General features: G+C 36.2%; 1 protein-coding gene across 1 annotated transcript in view; it reads left to right on the top strand.

The window, feature by feature from the left end:
• The window catches only part of LOC306945154 (uncharacterized protein C8orf34 homolog), a gene marked incomplete at both ends in the record, with an annotated part of 151548 nt that overhangs the window by 89927 nt on the left and 37815 nt on the right, over positions 1-23806 (top strand). The window contains one exon of the mRNA XM_079533859.1: positions 19298-19433. Within this exon, the coding sequence (XP_079389985.1) occupies positions 19298-19433 (136 nt within the window). The remainder of the gene's footprint in view (positions 1-19297; positions 19434-23806) is intronic.

The following is a 23806-nucleotide window of genomic DNA, read 5'->3' as shown; positions in this document are numbered from 1 at the left end:
TCTTTTCCATAGAAATGGCAGGAAGCCTGATGACAATGAAGTTCTCATGACTTGCCATAGAACTTTTGATTCTTGCCTCAGTGCAGGAGATGTAAGAACTCCTTTATGAAATTGATACTTGGTTTTCTGAATGTGGGGAAATGTACTTTTATTTTCCTAACCCTTAGAAATAGAGGAAACAACATAATTGTTTTTGGTCTGTCGTTGTTTAAATCTTTTTAAGATGTACAGGAAGCATGGAAAGAACAAACTGAAATTTGGAAATATTTATTAGGAGATGAAAATATACTGAAAGTTTTTCAACAGTTGCAGCTTTGTTTATCACAAATGTTCCTCTCTTGAACGCCTTCTTCAGGCATCTGGAGTAGTAATCTGGAGATCATTTATTTTCTGAAGTAACCTGCAGTATCATAATCTCTGTTCTTGGGAGCATACTTACCATTTTTTCTACCTGAAGCCCAGTATGTTTATATGACCTCAGGTAATCTCCATCAGAGTAGTCTGTAATGGTCAAACATATATATAATATACATACATATTTGTACATGTATATTATATATGCATACACATAAATAATCCTTTCTGTGATTATGGATTTTTTGCTATTGTTTATTACTGACAGTTCCTGAGATACTGACATGAAGAGCAGGAATGTTCTAGGATTATGAATTTGAAGTCATGAATTGCAGTTTAAGAACAAGTGTTGTGGCACATTTGTAGTTTGTTGATAATAAAAGCACAGGCTGTTCCCTATGGCAAGTAGTATCTGTTCTGTTTCCTGTATCCTGTGTATCATTTAAAGAGGGGTGGATATTTATTCAGTGCAATTTCATTGTAATGTTGTACGATTCACAAGGCTGTATAAGCATTCCTTAAAGAAAAGCAGTGGATATTAGAGTGGACTGAATATCAGAGAGCTTTTTATTAAGGTTCAAATGGGAATTTTGAATTTTTCTCTTTCGCTGAAAATGCCCCTGCTGCAGCCTTGTGAAATTGACGTTCCTGTCAGTTTCCCTGCTCATAGTAGCTGTGAAATCGACAAGAATGTCAATTTCACGGAGGAGCCCCATGGGACTGACAAGATCTGTTGCTCAGGGGCAGCTCCTGTGTGGATTGTGCAATTACTGACCTGGACCACCTATCTCTGTATTTACAAGCGTGGTCTGCGTCTGAACTCTGCAATTAGAAGACAGGGGTTGTAATGGCATTTTGATTTCAGTGTGCCGCATGTGAATCTGATAGTTGGTTAGAGCTAGAGCTACTTTAACCTTCTGGCTTCCATCTCCTTGGAAACTCTGATGCTTTGTGCTCTAGGAAGAAAATATTTACTCATACCAGGTAGGCTTTCTCAGGCTTGTGTGATAACAACAGATGAATTCCTTTCAGTGAGAAGCCAGAGTTTCCAGCATCTCTGTCTCCAAGACAAATGTTTGACATGATTGCTGTTGAGTAGGAAAGTAAATCTGTATTGAGTGGAATTATAGGAAACTTAGCATTTGGAAATGAAGTATTTTTAAGCGTAATGATACAGTGTTAATGACACTGTATTTTTGAATACAGCTGAAAGGATTAACATGGATATCTGATGTCAGTCATACACCGTTAGTGAGAAAATATTCATCCCTAAGATACTTTTCACAGAATCACAGAATCACAGAATCATAGGGGTTGGAAGGGACCTCCAGAGATCATCGAGTCCAACCCCCCTGCCAAAGCAGGTTCCCTACACCAGATCACACAAGTAGGTGTCCACGCAGGTCTTGAATATCTCCAGAGGAGACTCCAAGCCTCCCTGGGCAGCCTGTTCCAGTGCTCCGTCACCCTCACCGTAAGGAAGTTCTTGCGCACATTTGTGCGGAACTTCCTATGCTGCAGTTTCCAGCCGTTTCCCCTTGTCCTGTCTCCACTCACCACTGAAAACAGTCTGGCCTCACCATTCTGCCCCCCACACCTTAGATATTTATAGACCTGGATCAGGTCCCCTCTCAGTCTTCTTTTCTCAAGGCTGAACAGACCCAGTTCACTCAGCCTTTCTTCATAGGAGAGATGCTCCAGGCCCTTCACCATCTTCGTGGCCCTCCGCTGGACTCTTTCCAAGAGATCCCTGTCTTTTTTGTACTGGGGAGCCCAGAACTGGACGCAGTACTCCAGATGAGGCCTTACCAGGGCAGAGTAGAGGGGGAGGATCACCTCCCTCGACCTGCTGGCCACGCTCTTTTTAATGCACCCCAGGATGCCATTGGCCTTTTTGGCCACAAGGGCACACTGCTGGCTCATGGCCAACCTGTCATCCACCAGGACACCCAGGTCCCTCTCTGCAGAGCTCCCCTCCAGCAGGTCATCCCCCAACCTGTACTGGTGCATGGAATTATTCCTCCCCAGATGCAAGACTCTACACTTCCTTTTGTTAAACCTCATTCGGTTTTTTTCTGCCCAGCTCTCCAGCCTATCCAGGTCTTGCTGAATGGCAGCACAGCCTTCAGACGTGTCAGCCAATCCTCCCAATTTCGTATCATCAGCAAACTTGCTGAGGGTGGCCACTATCCCCTCATCAAGGTCATTGATGAAGATGTTGAACAAGACCGGACCAAGCACAGACCCCTGAGGAACACCACTAGTTACAGGCCTCCAACCGGACTCTGCACCACCAACAACGACCCTCTGCACTCTGCCAGTCAGCCAGTTCTCAACCCACCTCACTGTCCACTCATCTATCCCACACTTCCTCAGCTTTGTTATAAGGATGTCGTGGGGGACAGTATCAAACGCCTTGCTGAAATCAAGGTAGACTACATCCACTGAAATCCACTTTTGATGAACTTCAACTAGAAAAAGTACTACCTTGAGGTACATTTGGAACAAATATCTGCTCTGAATTGCTTTTCCTGAAAAAAGAAGCGAAGTATTGTTGATTATTGTAAAACATCTGAATAGTCCAGAACAGTATCTCAGTTCTGAAAGGTTCTTCTCTTTTCTTCTCTAGAGGGGCATTCCTTAACTAACAGTGTAGCAAATACCTCTATACTTTTGCATATTTTAACAAGATGGGCTCTTAGTCCCTTTGTAAGTTCAGTTAACAAAATGAGCTGAAATTTAGATGGAGAAAGAGTGCATGTACCCCTAAGGCACTTGATCGTTCCTTAAAGACAGACTGCTCGATGCAAAATAAATGGATCTTGGCTATGAAACTGATGCTTACTTGGTGGAATCAGACTGTATAAAAGGGGAAGCTGCTGGGATTTGCCAAATGATGTAAAGGGAAGGGTTCTGCTGGCAAAACTGTGAAAATGAGGGAAAAACACTTTTTAACTTGTATCTGTGCTACAGAATGCAATGTTAGAAAGTTTTCAGGTTACACATTCACTCTTAGTGGTGTAACATCTAAGCTGTATTTCAAATCACCTTCGTATGAAGATTAATTATGACTGTGGTGTAGCAGTATTCGAGAGTTTGTGTGTTCAGAATCTCATTGGGTCAAATGGGTAGTCAGTCAAGTTCTGTTTTGTTTCCTGTTTGGTCTTCAGAGCCACACATTTTGTCAGTGTGCATCAGAATGCTTATATTGCACCAGCAATTGCAAGTACTGTCAGGGATTATTTATTTAAAAATATTTGTGTTGTGGTGTTACCAACATTATTTTTGGGATGTGAAAGACGAGAGGTTTGTTTCTCAACCAGTATGTAAAGTTACAGTGGTGTTAACTTCCAATGATTATCTTCCCACATATAAGTTTAATTGAAGTATTAGAACATTTGTGTATATTCAACATCTTGTATAGTAAAAATAGGATCTACTCTTCTTTAAAGTAAAAGCTTATTTTAAATAAAAACTAACAACAGTTGAACTGAGAAAAAAAAAATTGCTTCCACTGGTATGACTCACTTGAAATTCAGTATTTAAATTTTCTAATGACTTTACTTCTGCTCTTTGATTAAATTTTAGTGACCTAGCTATCCATTTTTGAGAAAGAGGACATCAAGGGACTTCCTATATAAATTTCTGTATAAATATTTCATAGCTTCCGAGTTGAAATAGCTGTGATCTGTACCATTGCTTCTGAAGTTAGTACTGGCTCAAATACTAAATACTTCCTCATTATTTTCTCTCAATATTTAGTAAACCAACCATTTTAGCATCAGCAACATTACCTTCTAAAAGGTGAACATGCATAGTGATGTCAAGTTTTTTCTGTATAAAACCTTTTAGAAGTTCGAATCACTAGACTTAAGCTCAGCCATCTCTTCCATTTTTGTCTGTGTAGTTATGGTGCTATGAAAGCATTAAAAGTATTGATGACAAAGTGTCAGCAGGTAATGGCATTTTTGTAATCCCTTAAATAACCTTTGTGAAAACCTCTTGTAAGAGAATACTGAAGAATCAGATAGTCACATGGTGACTTAAAAAGACACTGTCGTGGAATAGAAACTGCTCAGATGACGAAGTAATAATAATAGATAAATGTTGTGTGTAAAACTTATTTTTAAGCAGCCTAAATACCGTAGAGTACCTCTATCAGAATATATTTTTCAGTGTATTAATATTCTCCACTGAGGGGTTATACACACATACATTACACAACTATTCAAGCTGGTCAAGACCAAAATCTAGCAAAGAATTGTCTAAAGTTCAACAGCATGATAGTGGATGAATGTTGTTGCTGAAATGTCTGTGAACATCTGAAAAATAATGATTTGAACTACTGCTGCAGTTTTCAGACTACTTGCATGAACAGTTGTGATGCTTGCAGACCCATAACAGCTGTGAATGTAAAAGGAGCCAGCTACCTTTGAGCATGCTATTAGTTCAAAAGGGATGATTATACTGCACATACTGTTCAACTTCTTGCGTGTCTCCTTCAGTTGTCCATACATGTATCTGGTGAGATACCTCATTTTGGTATAGAGGGTTTCCATTCTAGTCACCCTAGTCTCAGAGAGGGTCCAACAGAAGGGAAGGAGTTTTCAAAACATGAGAGGGAAATTGAGACAGTAAGAAATGGAGGAGTTTCATATGCATCAGTTTGGTGAAGGAATGAAGAAAGGCATGCAAAATAATTAGTGGAAATAAATTGGTTCCTGTTTTGGTTCTGACAGGCTTGCAGCAGGAGATCATTGGCCGAAGCTGTTACCACCCTCAGCCATCTGCCCTGCACCTTTAATAGACATGGAAGCCCTCAGGGCAGAGACATTTGATCTGCTTATAAATCTGCTTGTGAATCGCTATCGTTTTCAGTCCAGTGCATTAAGGAGGTCTATTTCTGCCTAGGAAGGCAGCAGTGTTTGCCAGAGGAGGGGAAGATGGTTTGGGCTGGTAGCAAGTCAGCGAAGCAGTCTGCCTGAGACTTTGCAAACTTAATATTTTAAGAGCAAAAGCTAATAAAACTGTACTGGCACTGCTGAAATCTGATAAAGATGGAAATGCTTGTTTTATCCAGATTGTATTTTATCTGCTGGAACTGTTCACAGTCAGTTGCAAAGCTGTGAGTTCAGTATGATGTAAACCAGTAGTTTTCTTCTGCATAGTTATCCCCTGCATACTGTTTTCCCACCTCCTAAGTTTTCAGCCTCTGGTTTTCTGGTTTTCCTTGTGTACATGTGGTTTTCTATGGTGTTCATCTTTGATTTTTTTTTTTTATATAATATCTCATTCATTTAAACCCTCTGAACAATTTCGACAGGATTTGATAGGTCTTATGTCTGAAATTTCTCCAAATTTATGAAAATTTGTATCTCGATATAGGAGAATCTCATGAGTATTGCAGATTGATCAGTATTGTGGCTTTGAGTCAATGAAAGCACCTGCTGTCTCAAGCAATTTGGGACAGGCTGTGTTTAAGAGGAAGAGAAGGAACATGGTCAAAAAGCAAGGGTATTGCTAAGGGAAGGGTAGTATAGGAAATACAGAGGGAAACATTTGAAATCAGTGTGAAAAAGGATTATTGGGATGTAACACAATGCTGTAGGAAGTCATTCATTACGTTTGGTGCTTACAGAATAACAACCCGAACTATTTTTGTTTGTGTTTGCTTCACTGACTAGAAAGAATTTTAATTTTAGTTTTTTGTTGCAAAGTATGTTTCTATACCTTAACATGATACAAAGTGCAACTTTAGATTTAATAGTTACAAGATGAATACAATTTTAAATTCTTCAGACAGCAAATAATATGACAAATAATGAATAGCATGACAAAATGTGAACTATTCTTGAAGACAGTTGATTCAACATATATTAAAAGCCTTATACTTGCAAAACTGTTGATTAATAGTGGTTTGCACTTGAAAGCATACTGAGTTATAGAAAAAAAACTAGGTGGAATATATATATATTTTTTTAAATGATTGTAATTGCTGCAATGCCAAAATGATGGAAGAAGAATAAACATGGAGAAGAAATGATAGATGGAAATAAAAGATCATTCATAGTAAAGTAGAAAAACGCTTCTTCAGAAAGGTAACTCAAAATAAGATTTTGTAAGCCTTGATGCAGTAACAGAGAGAGATTGAAAACAAAAAAGTAATAAAAGCATTTTGAAACAACTATTCAGCACATCTACAATTTTAAGTATTGTATCTGTCTACTCTGTTTCCTGTTTCAACAAATTACATGACAAAACTTTAACCATATGGACTTACACATACAGCAGTAACTGCTATGACTGCTCTGCAGACAGAGGATTTCTTTGTTTCTTTTTCTTTTGTTATTTTACGGCATATATGTAGCAATTTTGAGCAGATCAGGAAGGTCATTAGTCATGGCAGAGATTCACGGAGTTATTATGGCTCAAACTACCTGGAGTTTGCAAGTTCAATGTTAGCTTAAACTTATCTCTGTAGTAACTGCAGTGCACCTGCTGACTTCAGAAGGACTGCCAGTTTCTCTTCTTGGGTTTTCTTTTAATGACCCGACATTCATGTAGAAGTATTTCTTTGTATATGAATGTACTGGCTGTAACTTCTATTATCTGTAAGATATTTTGACTGCAGAGGAGATGGTGGTAGAGAGACTCTGAGGATAAGAGAAACAGAAATAACAGAATTTGGGATATGAGAAATCTAAAACCAAAAGTGAGAATTCATAAGATTAATCAAAGGAAAAATCTGTTTATAGCATCATTCTATAAGCATGCTGAAAATAAATTAAAAAGAGCTGAAAGGGGCATTTCAGCTGAAGGGAGTATTTCTATTGCTATAAGCAGTTAAAAGATGCTTCATGTAATTGGTGAGGACCTGGGATGGTGAGGGAGAAACAACTACGTTAAGAGCACTTTGAAGCCTGTAGGACTCTACTAAGTATGAATTGATATTGGAAACTGGTGCTGTTGTTGTTGTTGGGTTTCATTTTGTTTTGTTTTTCTTCTGCATGCGGTACTGTTGGTTTAAGCTTTATATCTCCATGGAACATCTTAATCTTATACACGTTTGCCTTGGAGCTATGAAAGTTTTGTCAATTTTTATCTTTCAGTCTGATAATAATAGAAACAGCATCCTTTTGCATAAACGACCTTTTCCAAAGCAAAAGGTATAAAAATGACTGCTAAAACTCATTTCTAATATCTACCTAATGCATCCTCAAATAGTAGCTTATAGGATTTCAGCCGCACTTTCCAAGGAAACTAAAACTGATATTTCATGCTGACAGAGCTACACAGTTATTTTCATTGAAGTTTCTTTATGAAGTCCTGTGACTTCAATAAATTAAACAAGAAGTTATGGATGATTAACTGGTTTTATTTCACTGGGCACTGAATTGAAAACATGCTAAGCTATATTTTCAAATCAGATATTCTGATTGCTTATTTAAACCAATCCATATTTGAGCAAAAAATATATATTAAAAAAAATGTTGGAGAATGTAAGTCTAAGCTGGTCTAATTACCAGTGCAATAGAACAGAGAGAAGATGGAAACAGTTGAGCTCTCTCACCAACCTCAAGAACTACAGCGAGGATCTTGGAACAATAAGCTGAACAGAAAGCACACTTAAAAGAGTTAAATCCTGTTTTCACTGCAGTGAAATACGAGTTTGGACACTGATGTGTATAAAGCAAAGATTTCTCTGGGAGGGAACATGAAGAGGGATGATGAGTCACCTTTGGAAGAATGTGTAAAAATAAGGATGGAAACGATTAGCAAAATATTGAGAGATTGAGCAGCTGAAATCAAAATGAAAATTTAATAGGATATGTATGTGTATACGTGAGGGTAAATGCATGAAATTTATACATTCTTGGCCCTAACAGTGGAGGTTACAGTGTGCGTTTCTGACAGAAAGAGGAGTACTGAACAGGAACAGAAGATTACATTTATTAATTTACTGCTTTCTGGGTACCATTGATGTAGCCCAAGTTTCTTAAAGAAGTACTCTGTCTTTGAAGTATCCAATAATGGATAAGGAATAAAATAGCAATGGAGACAATTATACTCATTCCTTTGCTTTTAATTCTCTTCAGAGAAAGTTTACAGACCTGGAAATAATTAAATATAAATAAATATGCAAATAATAGGATTTTTTTTGTTTTGATTTTTAATCATTTGCAAAGAAAGACAAATCCAATTGTGGCTTCAAAAAGGTCTGTCCCTGTATATTATTAAAAACAGAAGTTATAAAAAGATTTTTTCTTTTCAGTTCAGTGAGAAATAAAACTTGAAAAGAGGTTGCAAGTGGAACAGTAAGAATTTAAAATTGGTCTTAAATGCATAGTTCACAATAAAAGCATGATAGCCACATACTTATTCTGTCCAAGAAAGGTAACATACTTTTTTTTTGTCTGAAACGTTCCTGCCTTAACGCAGAATGTTTAAGTGTTGTTGACCTTTGAATATTCCTATTTTTGAAGCTATAATTAGTGACACTGATACACCAAACTAATGTTGCAGTTCTTGTCGTGTCTCTTCTGATGTATAATTTCATCTTCAAGGCTGTTCAGAGAAGTAATGTACTCTTCAGTGCACTGTAAAAAGTAACTTTCGTATTGTATCCATTTTATATTTATTGCTACTGTTTGTAAATCATTATTAGAAATCATGATTTATTATGAAATTAAATGAAATTTTATGATTACTATTTTTGTTCTTGTACATAATCTTTTGCCTAACTGAACTGAAAACATGAAACTGAGATGGAGAAAATGAACCGTAGTAGCCATGTGACAGCTTTACAGTTTTTATATTCCTCTCATTACTAGTAGATTTCTGAGCACTTGAGGGCAAAACAGCTAGTTTCTTCTGCAAAAAGTTACCCAGATGGGTGGTATATGTCCTGCGTGTGGCTTACAGAGAAGCTACCACGTTGAGTGCACAAAAGTAGTCCCCCTGCGTGGCGCAGAAAAGCAGCTGTAACTGAATGTGCAGCCCCTTCTGCAAGAGCCCTCATATCTCTCCTACATGTAATGAATATATTCATACCTAATTTACTTATGGAATTGTTTCCTCTTGTTCACCTGTTATCTCTCTAAAAGTTTACGCCAGCACATCGCAGCCAATGTTTTTTTCTTGAAGTATGGGTTACTGTGTGTTTTATTTCGGATATTGAGAAGCTGACTGAATGGTTCCCCTTTCATGTACACAAAAGAACTTTATGCATCGTTTTGTTTGTATTTCTGACTCTCAACCAGTGTATATATGACCACAGGCAAATGATAATTAATGACTCGAGAAAGAATTCCTTAGAATGTTGAAATTTAATTATCAAGTCACTATCACCTAAATGCAGAAATACTGTAAGTAATGTCTGAGACAAAAAGACTTGGCAACGTGGCTGACAATCCTTTGCAGACTCTTTTTCCCATTTGTCTATAAAGGGAGATATATCTTTTCAGAGGATGTTGTCAAATGTGATTCATGCCCTTAGAGGGAGAAAAAAGTCTTTTGGTGTTTCTGAGTATTTCCGAGAGAAGTTTATTTGTCTGCTGCTTTTCTGTATATGAATAGCAACTGGATTATATCAGTCACAAGTAAAAGGGCTAATGTATCATTTATAAAGAATATTAACATAGTGGTATTTTTATGAACACTTGTGTTCAAAAGAAAGTACTGTTTGCTCTGTGAACTTTGCTTAGATGGCTTTGTACTTATGAGAGGCAGAATACTGTTAAGGTGTAGCGACTGACTGCTAGTTGTTTTTTCTTCTTTAAATACGAATTGTCTATTGATCTGTTCAGAAGTGTTGACGAGGAATACTGGATAACATGCTTGCACATTGCAGGCAAAGCTCTTCTGTGAGAACTACTGAATTCCATAAACAGAGAAGTCATACTGCCCTTGCATTAGTATTTTTTAATAACTTGTTATTTAGGATTTGTTATATAACTTTGGTTTGTTCCTAATGGACATGACTTCTAACTTGTAAACGAGCAATACTGAATCACAGAATAATTTAGCAATATTTTTAATTATATTGAATCACCACGTAGATGTATGATTCACAGCTAGATGATACCAGAAATGACATTAATCATTAGAGGGGAGCCTTTCATTGGTGTGATGAGAAATTATGGTAACTGCTGTGGGTATTTTCTCATGATACTTGCTGAAAGCATTATGAGAAAGTTTGCAAACTAAGAAGAGCCACTGCCCAGGTGATAGGGAATATCGGAAGGTTATGATAACAGAAAGCTTCTGGCTCAGGGCCGTTTTGCGATAATGTTATACAAGACTTACTCATCTGAAAGCAAACGTAGTTAATGAAGAATGTCATTCACAGGCTGAAAAAAAAATTTCTGTGGACCTGCTGAAATGTTATCAGGTGTTTAAAAGTGCTTTTTATATTTAGGGGAACTGAAGAAATGTTGCCTTTGAAGGAACACAGTTGAATTGATATGACATCATTTTGTGGATGAGCACATATATCTGTACGTTATTTTAAGGATGGTATTTGTGGTAATGAAACAAATAAATAACAAGTTTTTGATAATTTGATACATAGAAGACTTCCATCATTTCTGGTAACTTTCAAAGTTGAATTCTGAGTGTACATAGTGCAAAATACTTTTGCACCATATGCTGCAGCTCTAAGAAATAAGCTGAACTTAACTGAATGTAGACAAACAAGAACCAAGGAGGAACAATCATATTAGTGGGAATGATAGAAAAAGGAGAGAAGGGTGGAAATGGGACTTTCTCTGTCATTGTGAGTAAGCTACTGGATTACAAAACTGTCCTCAGTAACTGCTGGTTGGAGCACCTTGGAGATTAATCTAATTCATCCACCACTTGAGCTAATACTATTTCAGGGTCAGGGAACTGCATTTGTATGCTTGAAAACTGCAGCTCTTTTATGCTGTCCTGACTTTTTTTCTGATGCAATCCTACATGTTTTCCTTTTGTTTGAAATAGATCTCTTCTGCTGTACATTGTTGAAGATATTTTCAGGATTTTTTTAATTATTATTTCCCTCTTATTTCTGGTTCTGTTCTCACTGAAAGTTGATCTCATTTCATTTTTAGGTTATCTATCAGTCAAACTGATGGCACTCTTAAGAATTTAGTGCAGTGTTTCTTTCTGAGAATGAAAAAGTGTTGAATTAGCCATTTGTCTTCTGTGGTTCAATATACCCTTTTCTGCTGTCCTCTTCCAGTACTTCTTGGGATTTTATTTCCTTTATCCTTGGTTGTTTTTGTTTATTTGTTTGTTTTATTTTAATTATTTTTTTACAATTCTTTGAGAAACATTTGCTATGTGATGTTGAACTGGCATTTCATTGTGGAATCTCTGCCTTACTCTCAATTTAAAAAGTCTCTTTGAATGGATAACCTGCAGTTTTTATACTCTGCAGGGATGTCACACTGTGGCCACCAGGTGATGTGGCTCATGTTCTTTTCCACTGCTGGCTGCTCCAAAGTAGTTATGCGTTAGATCTATCGGAGTTTCACAGCTTTTCTATTAAGCAGTGATAACCCAAAGGACTGCATTTTGCAATAATTTAGATAAGTCTTCAGAGTTTCAGAGTTTTTGGAGTTGTTAGCAAATTTCGCTTGAATTCATTAGTGTAATAATTTAACTTAGCATGTCTTGAGAAGCAGAGTTGTCAGATGAGACTCTGGTCCATTCACAAGATGACTTTATAGTTTTGAGATGAGATTGTCTGGACGAATGTGTGGTTCTAATACAAATCCAGAAGAGAACATAACACTGAGCAAAAGTAAATTCAAATCTTATGATCTGTGTGATAGTGAGTATAAGCTAATTACATGAATTAGCATGTTGCAGTAACTGATCTATTATTTTTGCAATAATCTTGTACTGCAGTACTTAGTGAAAGTAAAGCGGCCACGTGTATTATATGTACCACATTTATAGTTGTTTTCCACTTGAGACAGCTTTCTTTCCTGTGTAATTGTGCAAGCATTGTAGGAAATCCAAAAGCCAATTGATTTTCCTTTATCCAAACCAAACACAAGAGCAAACATAACCCAACAGTTTGCTGAACTGGACGGTTATAGAAAACAGATTTCTAATGGACTAGCAGTGCTTACACAACACTCCAAGCTACACAGGTTTTTAGTAACTAAGTTTTTTTTTGTTTTGTTTTGTTTTGTTTTTTAAAAAAAAGCTTACATTCCTCTTCAATAAAAAATAAATAAAAAGAATAGAAAAGAGTATGGTTTACTTGAAACTGTATTACCTGGCTAATCTATAGGCCGTGTGGGATAGTTTTGACGTTCCTTTTTCGTTTGCCTGACCCAGCTGGGAAGATAAAATTATATTTAAAAATTTTACTCTACTTTCTCACAAAAGACATCAGTGGTATGACTTTAATCAGCCAGTGAGGAAGAGCATGCACTGTCAGCTGTGATGCCACTAGTGTGTTGATGGTATCCAGCTCAGTGTCTGCTTTCTTGAGTATATACAGTGTGTTCTTCCAGATGTCCCAATGTCTGGCCAGAATACAGATTGTAATGGAAAACAGACAGTCATGTCTCAGGACAAAGCAGAGTTGATGCAAGCTGACAGAGGGATGAAGCTAGAAGTGAAGCTTCAGTTATTGGCTCTTGTCTTGTAGTCATTCTTATCTTTAATTCCTAGGTAGCAGAGGTAACAAGGATGGCATTTGTCCCTTTGCCGATCAGGAAAAGTTTGAAGACCAATATCAGAGGTCCACAGTTTATTTCTTCTGGCTTGTTATCTGACTACTTGGTCGTTATCGTAGAATTATTGACACATCTGCCTCAGCAAGAACTATAATGTCTTTCTCAGTGGGTTTCTGTTTTCGTGACCATGCTCTGGAAGACAAGTATGGTGTTAGACTGAGTTTACAATGCTATCATCTTAATTAAAAAAAAAAAAAAAGAGAGAAAAGTAAAGTCACAGAAATAGAAATATTTCCATTGCAGTAATCCTTGTGCTAGATGGGCTTATGAAAGAAAGCATACAAATGATGCAAGACTGACATTTGAGAAATGCCTGTGCTAGTATTTCTTTTAAAAGAAAGCTGTGGAAGGTCAAGTATTACTGGAAATGTTTGGCATAAGATTATTTGTAATTTTTATTCTTTGCCACAACTTTCATTTCAATAAAAGGTGAATTTCAGCTGGCCTCTTGACAAGCCAGCTAAGATTAATGCTGCCAAGGAGCTGGTAGAATAAACTAAATGGATGCAAATAGATGTGAATGTAGCCCTTGCTTTGAAAATTGATTCGTACAAAATTAAGTAGTTCTTCAACATCTTCTCTAGTTGGAAAATCACTGTAGATACTTCAGCTTTAGTGAGCTGTACCGCTGAATTAATTTTTATTTATCTTAAATCGTTTTTGTAAAAATTCATACAGACATCCAAATTATCAATTTCATTCAAAATCGATTTAATGAAGGAACATGTAAACAACAATGTCATGTGAAATTCAATATTTTGGCAATATTTTAAGGAATATCTGTAGTACATTAACCAAACATGCTAGAAAAATATTACATCTGGCTACTCTTCGCTAGAAAATAAAAAACAAACAAAAACAAAATGGGACCTTTTAAATAAGCACTTCTTTCTTAATTCCTGATATTTTAAGTAGATTTTAAAAATACTTACTTTAATTTAAATGTGTCTTGTTCTGTTCCTGTGGCAAAACTTTGTTGGGTTTCTTTAAGAATGCAGAATGAGGTCTAAATTGCGTATTCAAGTAAGTATAGTGGTTACATAAATTACGTCAGAAATGGAACTGATTACAAATATTGATCAAAATTTCCTTTCAAATAGAAAGTTGTTTTACTTTAAGCTGAAGTGAAAAAAAGGAAAGTTTGCTGAGAACTAATGCTGAAAAACTTTCTTTTTGCCTTCTGTCTTTCAGAATTTCTGGTTATTGCTTTGTACATTGTTATTATAGCAAAAGTACTATTGTACAATAGGTATTACAGTTGCAGTAATGCATCATGTGAAATATGTGAATAATGCATAAGTGAAATATTCTAATTTTTTACTTTTATTGAAAACATCAAAATAATGAAGATATTCTAATTAATACCAGATTCCCTTTATTGTAAAAACAAAGTAGTGAATGAAACTACCTAGATGACAGTTTGTGCCAGCACATTGCAGATCGCTGTTGGTGCGGGGCAACGATGTCTATATAGTCAGTGTTACTTATGTAGGGCTTGGCTATTTGCAGCTGTTATTTGTGCTCCTAGATTGTTTTGCCTTGGATGCTCAGTAGGGTGTAAGTGAGCACGATGCCAGTTCTTTTCAATTGAGGACTTTGTCATTTAAATTAAGTGAGACTATAATGTTGCAACCAACCGGTGGTTCGGGCCATTGGGAGACACCAGATTTGTTCTCTGAAGTTCATTTACCTGATATTGCGTGAGGGGCTGAAGCCTGGACTCCTGATTCTAAAGATCTTCTCATCCCCTCAGGCAGTATTGCTTCAATCTGGCCTGCTAGCAGTTTTCTGCAGTAAACAAATACTCTTCCCTGTGGATAAAGGGAGAATAAGCAGGAGATGGAGTCAGTGGGCCAGTTCTTTGTGCAGTTGTCTAACATAGTGAAGTGTGCTCTGAAAATAGAAGTACTTAATCAGAAAAGGCTACCTTCTTCATTAATTCTAATCCCAGGTTAAAATAGAAATACGGAAAAATTGAAGAAAGATTTTTTGTTGATTGAACAGAGAGCTTTAATTGCAAATCCATTTTCTAAGTGTATGCAAAGAGTGCTTCTTGATACTACAGTCCCAGGTTGATTTTGATTGTTTTTTTGATTGTGGGGTAGAATTCTACTAAATTGGAAATGGTAGAGGTGGAGATGCAAGTTCAGGGATGTGCAAAATCAGGTTTCAAATTTTTTTTAATATGCATCTAACAGTGGAAGCACAAACACCAGGAAAATTTATTGTCATCTTTAGATGCTTACAAAGTACGTTGTCTTCAGAACGTTGGTCTCAGGAATCTAAAATGGCTTTTAGGATTCTTGATGAATCTACTTAAAACAATCTTTGCATCAACAGTCAATGCCAGAGGTCTGGATTGGGCGAAATTTTGATATTTTGAAGGTGTTAATGGAAAAAACATATTAGAATAAACTGCGTTGTCAACTTCATAACATAGAAAAATAAGAGAAAAAGAAGTGAAATGTCCTGTATCTAGTGTATTGTGAAAGATAACTCCAGTTTTAATTTGGTTGAAGTAAATGATTAAGTTTCAGAAGTGGAGTATAAGGCCTTACAGATTAATGGTTCCTTTCTATCTTGAAAACTTAAATGCTGAATATTCCAATAATTCGTTTGGAATTCAGGTAGGATTTGGGGGGCTCTGTTGATGTTGGTAAGAAAAGTCATCTAAAGCAGGGATGAGTGGTTAGCGTAACAAGAAACATACAAGTATGACATACAGAGCAGCAGAAATGCCTGGAACATAAGCAGAACTTCTGTAAGTAGTAGGCTTTTTATTTTACTTAATTGTTTTATGGGAGTTCCGGAATGTATTGGGTCTGTGCTTTAGTCAATGGTCCATGACAAATCAATGCTATCTACAGGCAATACATCAATATCTGTCCTGATGAAATAACACTGCCTTAGAAACTCACTGCTTCAGAGAAAGAGCTGTTATTTTAATGGTGCATCAGAATTGACTGGGGGCCTGCAAAAACATAAATTAAGATTCATAATCAAGTTCACTCCCACATGAAAATATTTATTGGTTTTCTTAGCATTAGAATGAACAGAAAAACTGAGCAGTCATAATCTCTGTAAAGATGAATCAAGACTTTTTCCAGCTTTGCACCTTCTTGAATATTAATTCAGGAAGGTGGGACATTACACTTTGCAATGGAGAGAAGAGGCAAAAAATGATAATATCATATCAGAAAATGTAGAACAGATCCTGACTATGTAAACCTCCTTTGGAAGTGAACTTTCACCGTATTTAGGAGAAGTTTTTCATAAGAGCAGCTCTGGCCTAACTGTGAATGGTGTGAGAGCCTTTCAGAATCCTGAGAAACATTTTCACACCTCCTCATCCCGAGACATTAAACAATCTTGCACACATTCAAGAATATTATTCTAGAATATTTGATAGTCTAGAATGTCAGTGCCCCTTTCTCTGTCCCCAGTTCCCCTTCCTCCTCATAACAGGACATAAATAATTATAAGCAACATCCTCTTCAGAAACAGTCAACTGATTACTGGGATATGTTTTTGTTTAGCTGAAATAGATATCTTTTTTCCCTTCTTAGTTATGAAACTTGTCTATAAAAACTCACAAAGGATTTAGCTCCGTGCAGCATTATTAATAATATAGAAAACAAATGTTCATGTGCTTCATTACACTTGTGATTCTTACCTCACTTTCAAGTATTTTTTGGTATTGTTGTGGCAATACATGAAGCTGTATAGATGCTTTTTTTGGTTGTTGGTTTGCTTTTTTTTTTTTTTAACCACACAGGACATTCTTAATGAAAATTTTTATAAGATGAGTATACGTAGGAATAACATTAAATGGAAGAGATAGAGTGCGCTGTCATGCGTTAAAACAACATATTTTTATTAGCACAAGCACGATTCTATCTTATTCTGCCTTTCATTTACTTGATCTTCTGGCCTATCACTGTAAAAATATACGTACCAATTTTCTAAAGATTTGAGAGGTTTAACATATTCCTGTCCTCTGTCACAGAAGCAGTCATCAACTTAGCTTTTTTTCTCTTTTTCTTAGTGAATTATCTCATTGCTCCTCAATAAAATCACTGAACTGGTCAGCTCTATCATCACTAGTTGGTCTAGCAAAGAATACAATGGAAAAGATTCAGTGTTTCAAGCTCTGTAACTGAATTGACTTCTCAAGTGAAATATTTTTTTGCTAAGATTGATTTATTACCAGCACGTAGTAATGTTCTGCCAACTTGTCTGTTAATTACAGATATAGGTACATCTGAAATCCAAGTTTCTTGCACATTCAAAAATTCACTTGCTTTTCTCTTGAGAGGAGTTGACCAAAAACGGGGAACATGCATGTTTTTGACATACAGAGTCAAATGTAAAAAGGTATAATAGAGGTCAGCTTACGTCACTACTCTACTGAAACACTCTTACTTATTAATCAAGCAGGGAACAGCTGAAAAGCCCGTTTTAAGAAATCACATCTGTTCAAGGTGGGGGAAAAAATAAAGCATGTACTTCAGTTTCATTTAAACTGTAATCCAGCCAGTCATTTACATCTATTAAAAAATATAGAACTTTTCACACCTCTTTAAAACACAACTTAATATCATTTATTTTAATACATAGTATGTTCCAAATACGTAATGCCTTCTCTGAAATGTCTCGTGATTGATTTTATAACTCTTCATCATATATCCTTCCAAGTCCTTTGAATTAGTTTGTATATTAACTACAAATAGCATTTAAAGGAAGAGTTGTGGAAATGGTGTAAACTGAAGACGCAATTCCTGAAACTGTCTATTTATACCACTAAGACAAGGTGAAGGGAGGTTGTTCTTAAGTGCTGAAATAAAATTTTGCAGGTAAGAAGACCTAGTTCCAGGACTTTGATGGCAAGAAATTCATTTACTTTTAGTCCTGATGTGCTTTTATTCTCACCACAATTGGTGGATTTTGTTTATTGAAATGGATGACTCCCAAAAAGAGTATGATTAACATGGCATTATCTTGCCAATCTGACTGGTAGTCCACTGTGTAATGGCTACTTGTGTAATTTAAATTTCAGTTGAACCTATGTAGTTTCTGATTTTAGAATTCTCTGTGACCTTTTACTGTCTGATTCCACAATCGACAGTCTGCCTTTATGTGCTTACTGCTTCACTTGGATCCTTTAACATCTGGCTTCTTTTGTAGACATAAGTATATGAAAATGTATGTACATACATTATCTGAAAGACATTTTAATTAGATGATAACATGCTCTATGTATCACAAACCACAAGCCTCAGTCAGAACATGGAATGGTTGGTGCCCATTCAGTAGCAGCTAGTTAGTGCTTCATTTGTGTACTTTTCAGCTAGAACCAAATGGAATTATAAACAACTTGAAGTTTTGCCTTGTACGCTAGGTATACATAATGTGCCTATTCTATATGTTATAAAAAATAAACAAGTCATGTTAAGGATGTCCCAACTTTAAAGCAGGAGACTTTGTTTACATTCTAACTCAGCCACAGTGCTCCAGTGTAATCTGGTAAATATGGTTTTCCAAGAGCCTCAGCTCTCTTCCTGCAAAGTGGGGGTGCTTCTGCAGCAGTATAAAATCCAGTTATGATTAGTAGTTGCTCATGTATTATAGTGATGTGGTGAGTATAAGTGTGCTTATAACGGTCCCTTTGGTGTGATATACATATCTATTTCAAATATTTGGGGCTCAGTGGAACGTTTTTGTTTTAGCAACGCTGTTTCTTTGCTAAGTATTGAATAATAAAACAACAACAAAATCTCGGAGGAGGACTATATACCAGCCTATACCAATACTCAAAAAAGGACAATATACTCAAAAAAGTGAATTTTCTCTTTGGTATGGAGCCCTACATGAAATTGAGATACTGGTCATCATCTGGCAACTGGCAAGTATGTTTGCTTGCTAGTTTTTATAGACAAGCTGGAGAAATAAATATGAAAGAATAGCACTATCTGAAGTAGAAATGCTACTGAGTATTTTTGAAGATACCCTTTGTAACAAGATGCTGATACATAAAAATAGAAACCAGTTCAAGTGTGGTTTTTTCCTTAATATTATTCAAGTAACTGTGTGATTTTTTCCTAATTTTTAGTGATCTTGTAGGCACTGAATAAATTTTGCAGGAGCAGAATTATGAAGTATTGTTACAAAAATAAATACTGTATTCACCTAGTCATTCTGTTTTGTTGCAGAGGATCTCGATGACCTAAGAATGGAAGGAGTAACAAGTCTGATGTCTTCTGGGAGCAAATTCAATCAAAGTAGAAGTGCTCATCCTGCTGAACCGCAAGCAAAGGTCACATTGAATATCTGTGCAAGATGTGCCAGGTAAAAATCAAAACGATGCCATGCCACCAAATACATTCTTTTCCCCAAGTTTTTCGGATGTGTATTGCACTTTGTTTTGGGTTAGGTGATGACCTCTCCTGTGCCACGTTTTTGTTTTTTGTTGTTTTTTTTTTTTTTTTTTAAAAAAAAAGCTACTAACTACCCTATGACCTCAGGCATCTGGGTTGTGCAACTTAACGTTTATGCTTGATATGTCGCGTCAACAATGAATCAAAGAGTGTAGTTAGTCTTAGGCCTTACTTCACAGCTTGAAACTATTTTAAGCCTTTCTGTCTCTGAATTTCATTAGTTATTTGAGCTTCTGTGGTTTTTCAGGAGATGAATCAGGGAATTTAAAGGTTCAAATCCAATTTGAAAAGCACCTGTATAAATGGAGATTTAGTTGCACAGGTGCAGTCCAGGACTTCAAATAACTACTTCTTAGCACTTTATAATCTCATCCTGTTTCACCTCTGAGAAATAATTTAATCGGGTTGAGCCCCTTTTGATTTTGACAGCTGGAAATAATTCTTGCATTTACAGTATGGGGGCCAAATAAACAGTTTGGTGATCCTGTAGCCAAGTCAGCTTGGGAATGCAACACTAACAGAAACCCCTTAAATTTCCTAGATGCATTCTTCTGTGTAGACAAAAGCTCATTTGGAGAAAGGATTTAAGCCTGTTTAAATGACAAAACTAGCCTTCTCACCCTTCTGTTAATGGTTCAGATTAACAAGAACAATACAGAGGCATGCCAATTTTATCTGCCTGCTTTGCCAATGGCTGCTCCATTGTATAGTTTGAGAGGGGATTAGCCGCTTGTAAATAAAAAGCAACCTGTGGTGAAATTAAGTCAAAAGTTTGGCCATATGCCACCTTACGTTTCTACTTTTTTTTCCCATTTTGCTTGTAAGTTACTACTTTTTTAAAGGCACTTGTGTAGGAAGAGGGGCTCCGAAATGCTTTCTGAGCGTTTTTCTCTGGAGGCTATAGCTATAGGCATACTGAGTATCTGCGCAGTAGCATCTCCTCAGCAGAGTCGTGGGACCTCAAACTTCAGTTCCAGTACTGCCAGAGCAGTAGTGGCTAAGGGCTTTGTGAGTCCAGGCAGTTTTACTGTTAACAGCGCAGCTATGTGCTTTAAGAAAAAAGTAAACATATACCAGGCATGGGATTCTTCCCAATTCACTGGAAAAAAATTGTATGTGTTACAAAATATTTCCTAACAACTAGCTACGTGAAAGAATGACACCTTTTTTTCTACTTGCATTGGTTGTCCATGAACTGTCATGTAGAAAGGCAAGGAAATGGAAATGTTAATTTTTCTACATGATCTCTTAGAACTTACAAGTCTGTAATTTATAAGAACTATATAAGTCTTGTATGGATTAATATGAAGCTTAATTAAATTTTAAATTCCCTGAAATAGCTACAAGCAGCAGGTGCCAAGATGCAATATATCCTCTCAGTTCTCACATCAGGGAGCATACCACTCAAATCTTGGGTCAGTCTTAGCAGCCTTGGCTATTGTTATATTGTCCTTTGACTGTATTACATGATGCTGCAGTCTTGAAATATGAATTACCCTTTTCTCACTTCACTCTCATGATCAGAGAATGCAAAGCAATACTTTGTCACCTGTAGAACTTTATGACACTCTCTACCCTGTTTAAGAATGTCAGGGAGGAACTGGATGATACCTACTTGACTGGTTCTTTTTGTTCTTCTGGTTGCAGTTCAACAATTTCTTTAAACTGCTGATAGACCAAAAAATAGACCATCTTATCAGTGGCACGAGGCTTAAAATAGAGCTGTGTATTGCTTTTGCATTCTGTTGTGGGGAAGAACTCTATGTGTTCTGTTGTGATCAAGAAATCTATTGATTCTTTTGGAGCATTTCTTTCTTACCGAGTTCGAGGACACCTGTCCATTCTTCTTCAAGACAGAGTTCTCATTGCAGTATCTCTGTTTTTTCAATTTCTTCGTAATAAATTTGTCAAATGACTTCTGGCAGAAGCTATATGTTTTTTTCCTGTTTTCTTTCCATGAGCAATAATTTTTGCTGTTACTGAGTGATACAGTCATTGAAAATAACATCAGAAAATCAACGTCTGAGCATTTGGATCATTTCTATGAAGGTTTCACAGTGTTGGTATTTATCTTCATTGTTATGTGAAAACCGAGTATTTATTTTAAGGTCATTATACAGTATTGTAATGCATTTATTTGTTCTAGAAATTTTAGTTTCATTCTTTCATATTCTCTAAGTAGTCTCATGTGCTATACATACTTTGGGCCTTCATTGTAAGCACATTTGAATAAAATTGAAAAAGTAGTCAGTGTAAGTTGTTGTTATACATACTTTTAGCCACAATTAAGCACATCTGTCTTCTTAATTTTATCCATTTTTTCATCTAAGAAAGTGATTTGAAATGAGTGGCCTATTAGTTGGCCGTGGGTATTCTGTAGTTAATGAGACCTGTCAGAACAAATTACCAAATCATGTTTACGGCAAGTATTTTGGCTGTCAGTAGGAGGAATATGACTTTTTTAGACAAAAAAAAAAAACCCTTTTTTCAGACAGAAGTTTAATTTTACTCTTACGTATACGTAATCCTAGCTCTGTCAAATTACTGTATTTTTTTTTAATGCTCCACCATTATTTCATTGTAAAGTCATGTTACCTCCTATGATACATCCTACACAAGCTTCACTTGAACATTTTGTGGCTCTTCTGAGAGGGATTTCTGATGCAATGTTTGACACAGTGTTACAAAAAGGTCTTCAGAAAGCAGGCCAAATGGGAGTGCCTATAGAAAGAGTTATAAATCTGATTTGTTGCAAAGCAAATTAAACACATTTTACATTTTGGGAACCACTTGGAATGCTGCTGAGACTGCATTTGGTAAAACCTCCTCCATCACTTTAAGTCTCCTACAAAAAAATGTAGAAGCTTTTTCAAGAATTGTAAGACATGAGTCTGAGAATGGACAATGGTAGAAATTCATATTTTTTATTTTTTAAACAAGTTTTTTAGAAACTGACATCTAATCATGAATGCTAATAATTTCACCAACCAGCTTCAAGAAAAACAGATGGAGTTGTCACAGCCCAGGTCAGCAATTTTAATAAAACGTGCTTTTCACCCGTCTAGGAGATGAGGGGAATCCTTTCAAGCTATCACACCATGTTATTTTTTAGTGCTTATGATTAAAAAAGTGAAAAACAAAAACAAAAAAACCCCACGAAACGTCTGACAAAAGGAATAATAAAAGTAGGCATTAATTCTCCTGGAGTATAAATAGGTTTGTAGGCTGGAATATAGCTGTAAGAAACAGAGAGCTTACTGTTTTCTGTATAGATGTTTCACAAACGGTGAGTAAAATGCAGATGGATAACAGCTTTAAGAGGGTTTTCAAATGGAGAAAATAGCCACAGGACAATGTTATTCCCATAGTTGCTCTTGAACTACATCACACGTTAAGCAGCATATTGAGTCATCTAAATAAAAGGGTGACATCATTCACAAGGTAGAACAAAGCAAGATTTGTAGACACACAAAAAAGGGGCTACAAAAATAACTGTATTTAGAATAATTGCTTTTTGAAGTTTTGGCAGGAAAATTAGCAAAGGCAATTTTAGTGCAGCCAACCTGGATTTAGATCTCTTGAGCAAAGTGTTTACAATAAAAATTCCATTTTGTCTAGGGGTGCAACTAGTTGGACTGAGTGGACTGACCTATTCTGTAAAACAATTTTGTGATTTCTTTCTCACATACAAGCAAAACAAATTGAGCTTCATTTTCAGCTGATGAGTCATAAGGCACCTTCATACATAAACTAAACTCATATGTGTTAAATAAAGGTGTAAGTGACAAATTGTAAAACTGAACAGTGCTTCCACATTTTCTCACATCTTGTTACGTGTGCACTGAGAGTTTTGCAAGATAATAAGATAATATTGATGTACTAAGGCCATTTGAATGAAGTTTAACGGTTTTTTTGTGGTGTTTTTTTTTTGGAGGACCACCCATTAGCCTTGTATGCCCACTGCCATGCTCAAAAGTTAAATCTTGTTCTTGTGGAGTCTTGCCAGTGCATTCCTGGAAGTAAGAAGCTTTTTGTTTTTAATAGCGCAAGGGCTGCATTCATTCTTCTTAACATCAATAGAATACAAAAAAGGGGTTGCATGTGATTAAAAAAGAAATGGGATTATAGAAAACATACTGTGCCACAAGCTTGAAGGCTTCTGAACAAGAATGTTGGGAAGGAGCACTCGTTGCATACAAATTTAGGTTTGAGATGCAATATATTTAGTTAATAATTTGTTTTAAGATTAATTGGAGTACAAGCACAGTGTCCTCAGGCCTTTTA

Source organism: Tetrao urogallus (genome assembly GCF_951394365.1).
Source record: "Tetrao urogallus genome assembly, chromosome: 3".
NCBI classification, from domain to species: domain Eukaryota; kingdom Metazoa; phylum Chordata; class Aves; order Galliformes; family Phasianidae; genus Tetrao; species Tetrao urogallus.
The sequence above is the reverse complement of the archived record's forward strand: the minus strand, read 5'-3'. Positions and strand labels throughout refer to the sequence as shown.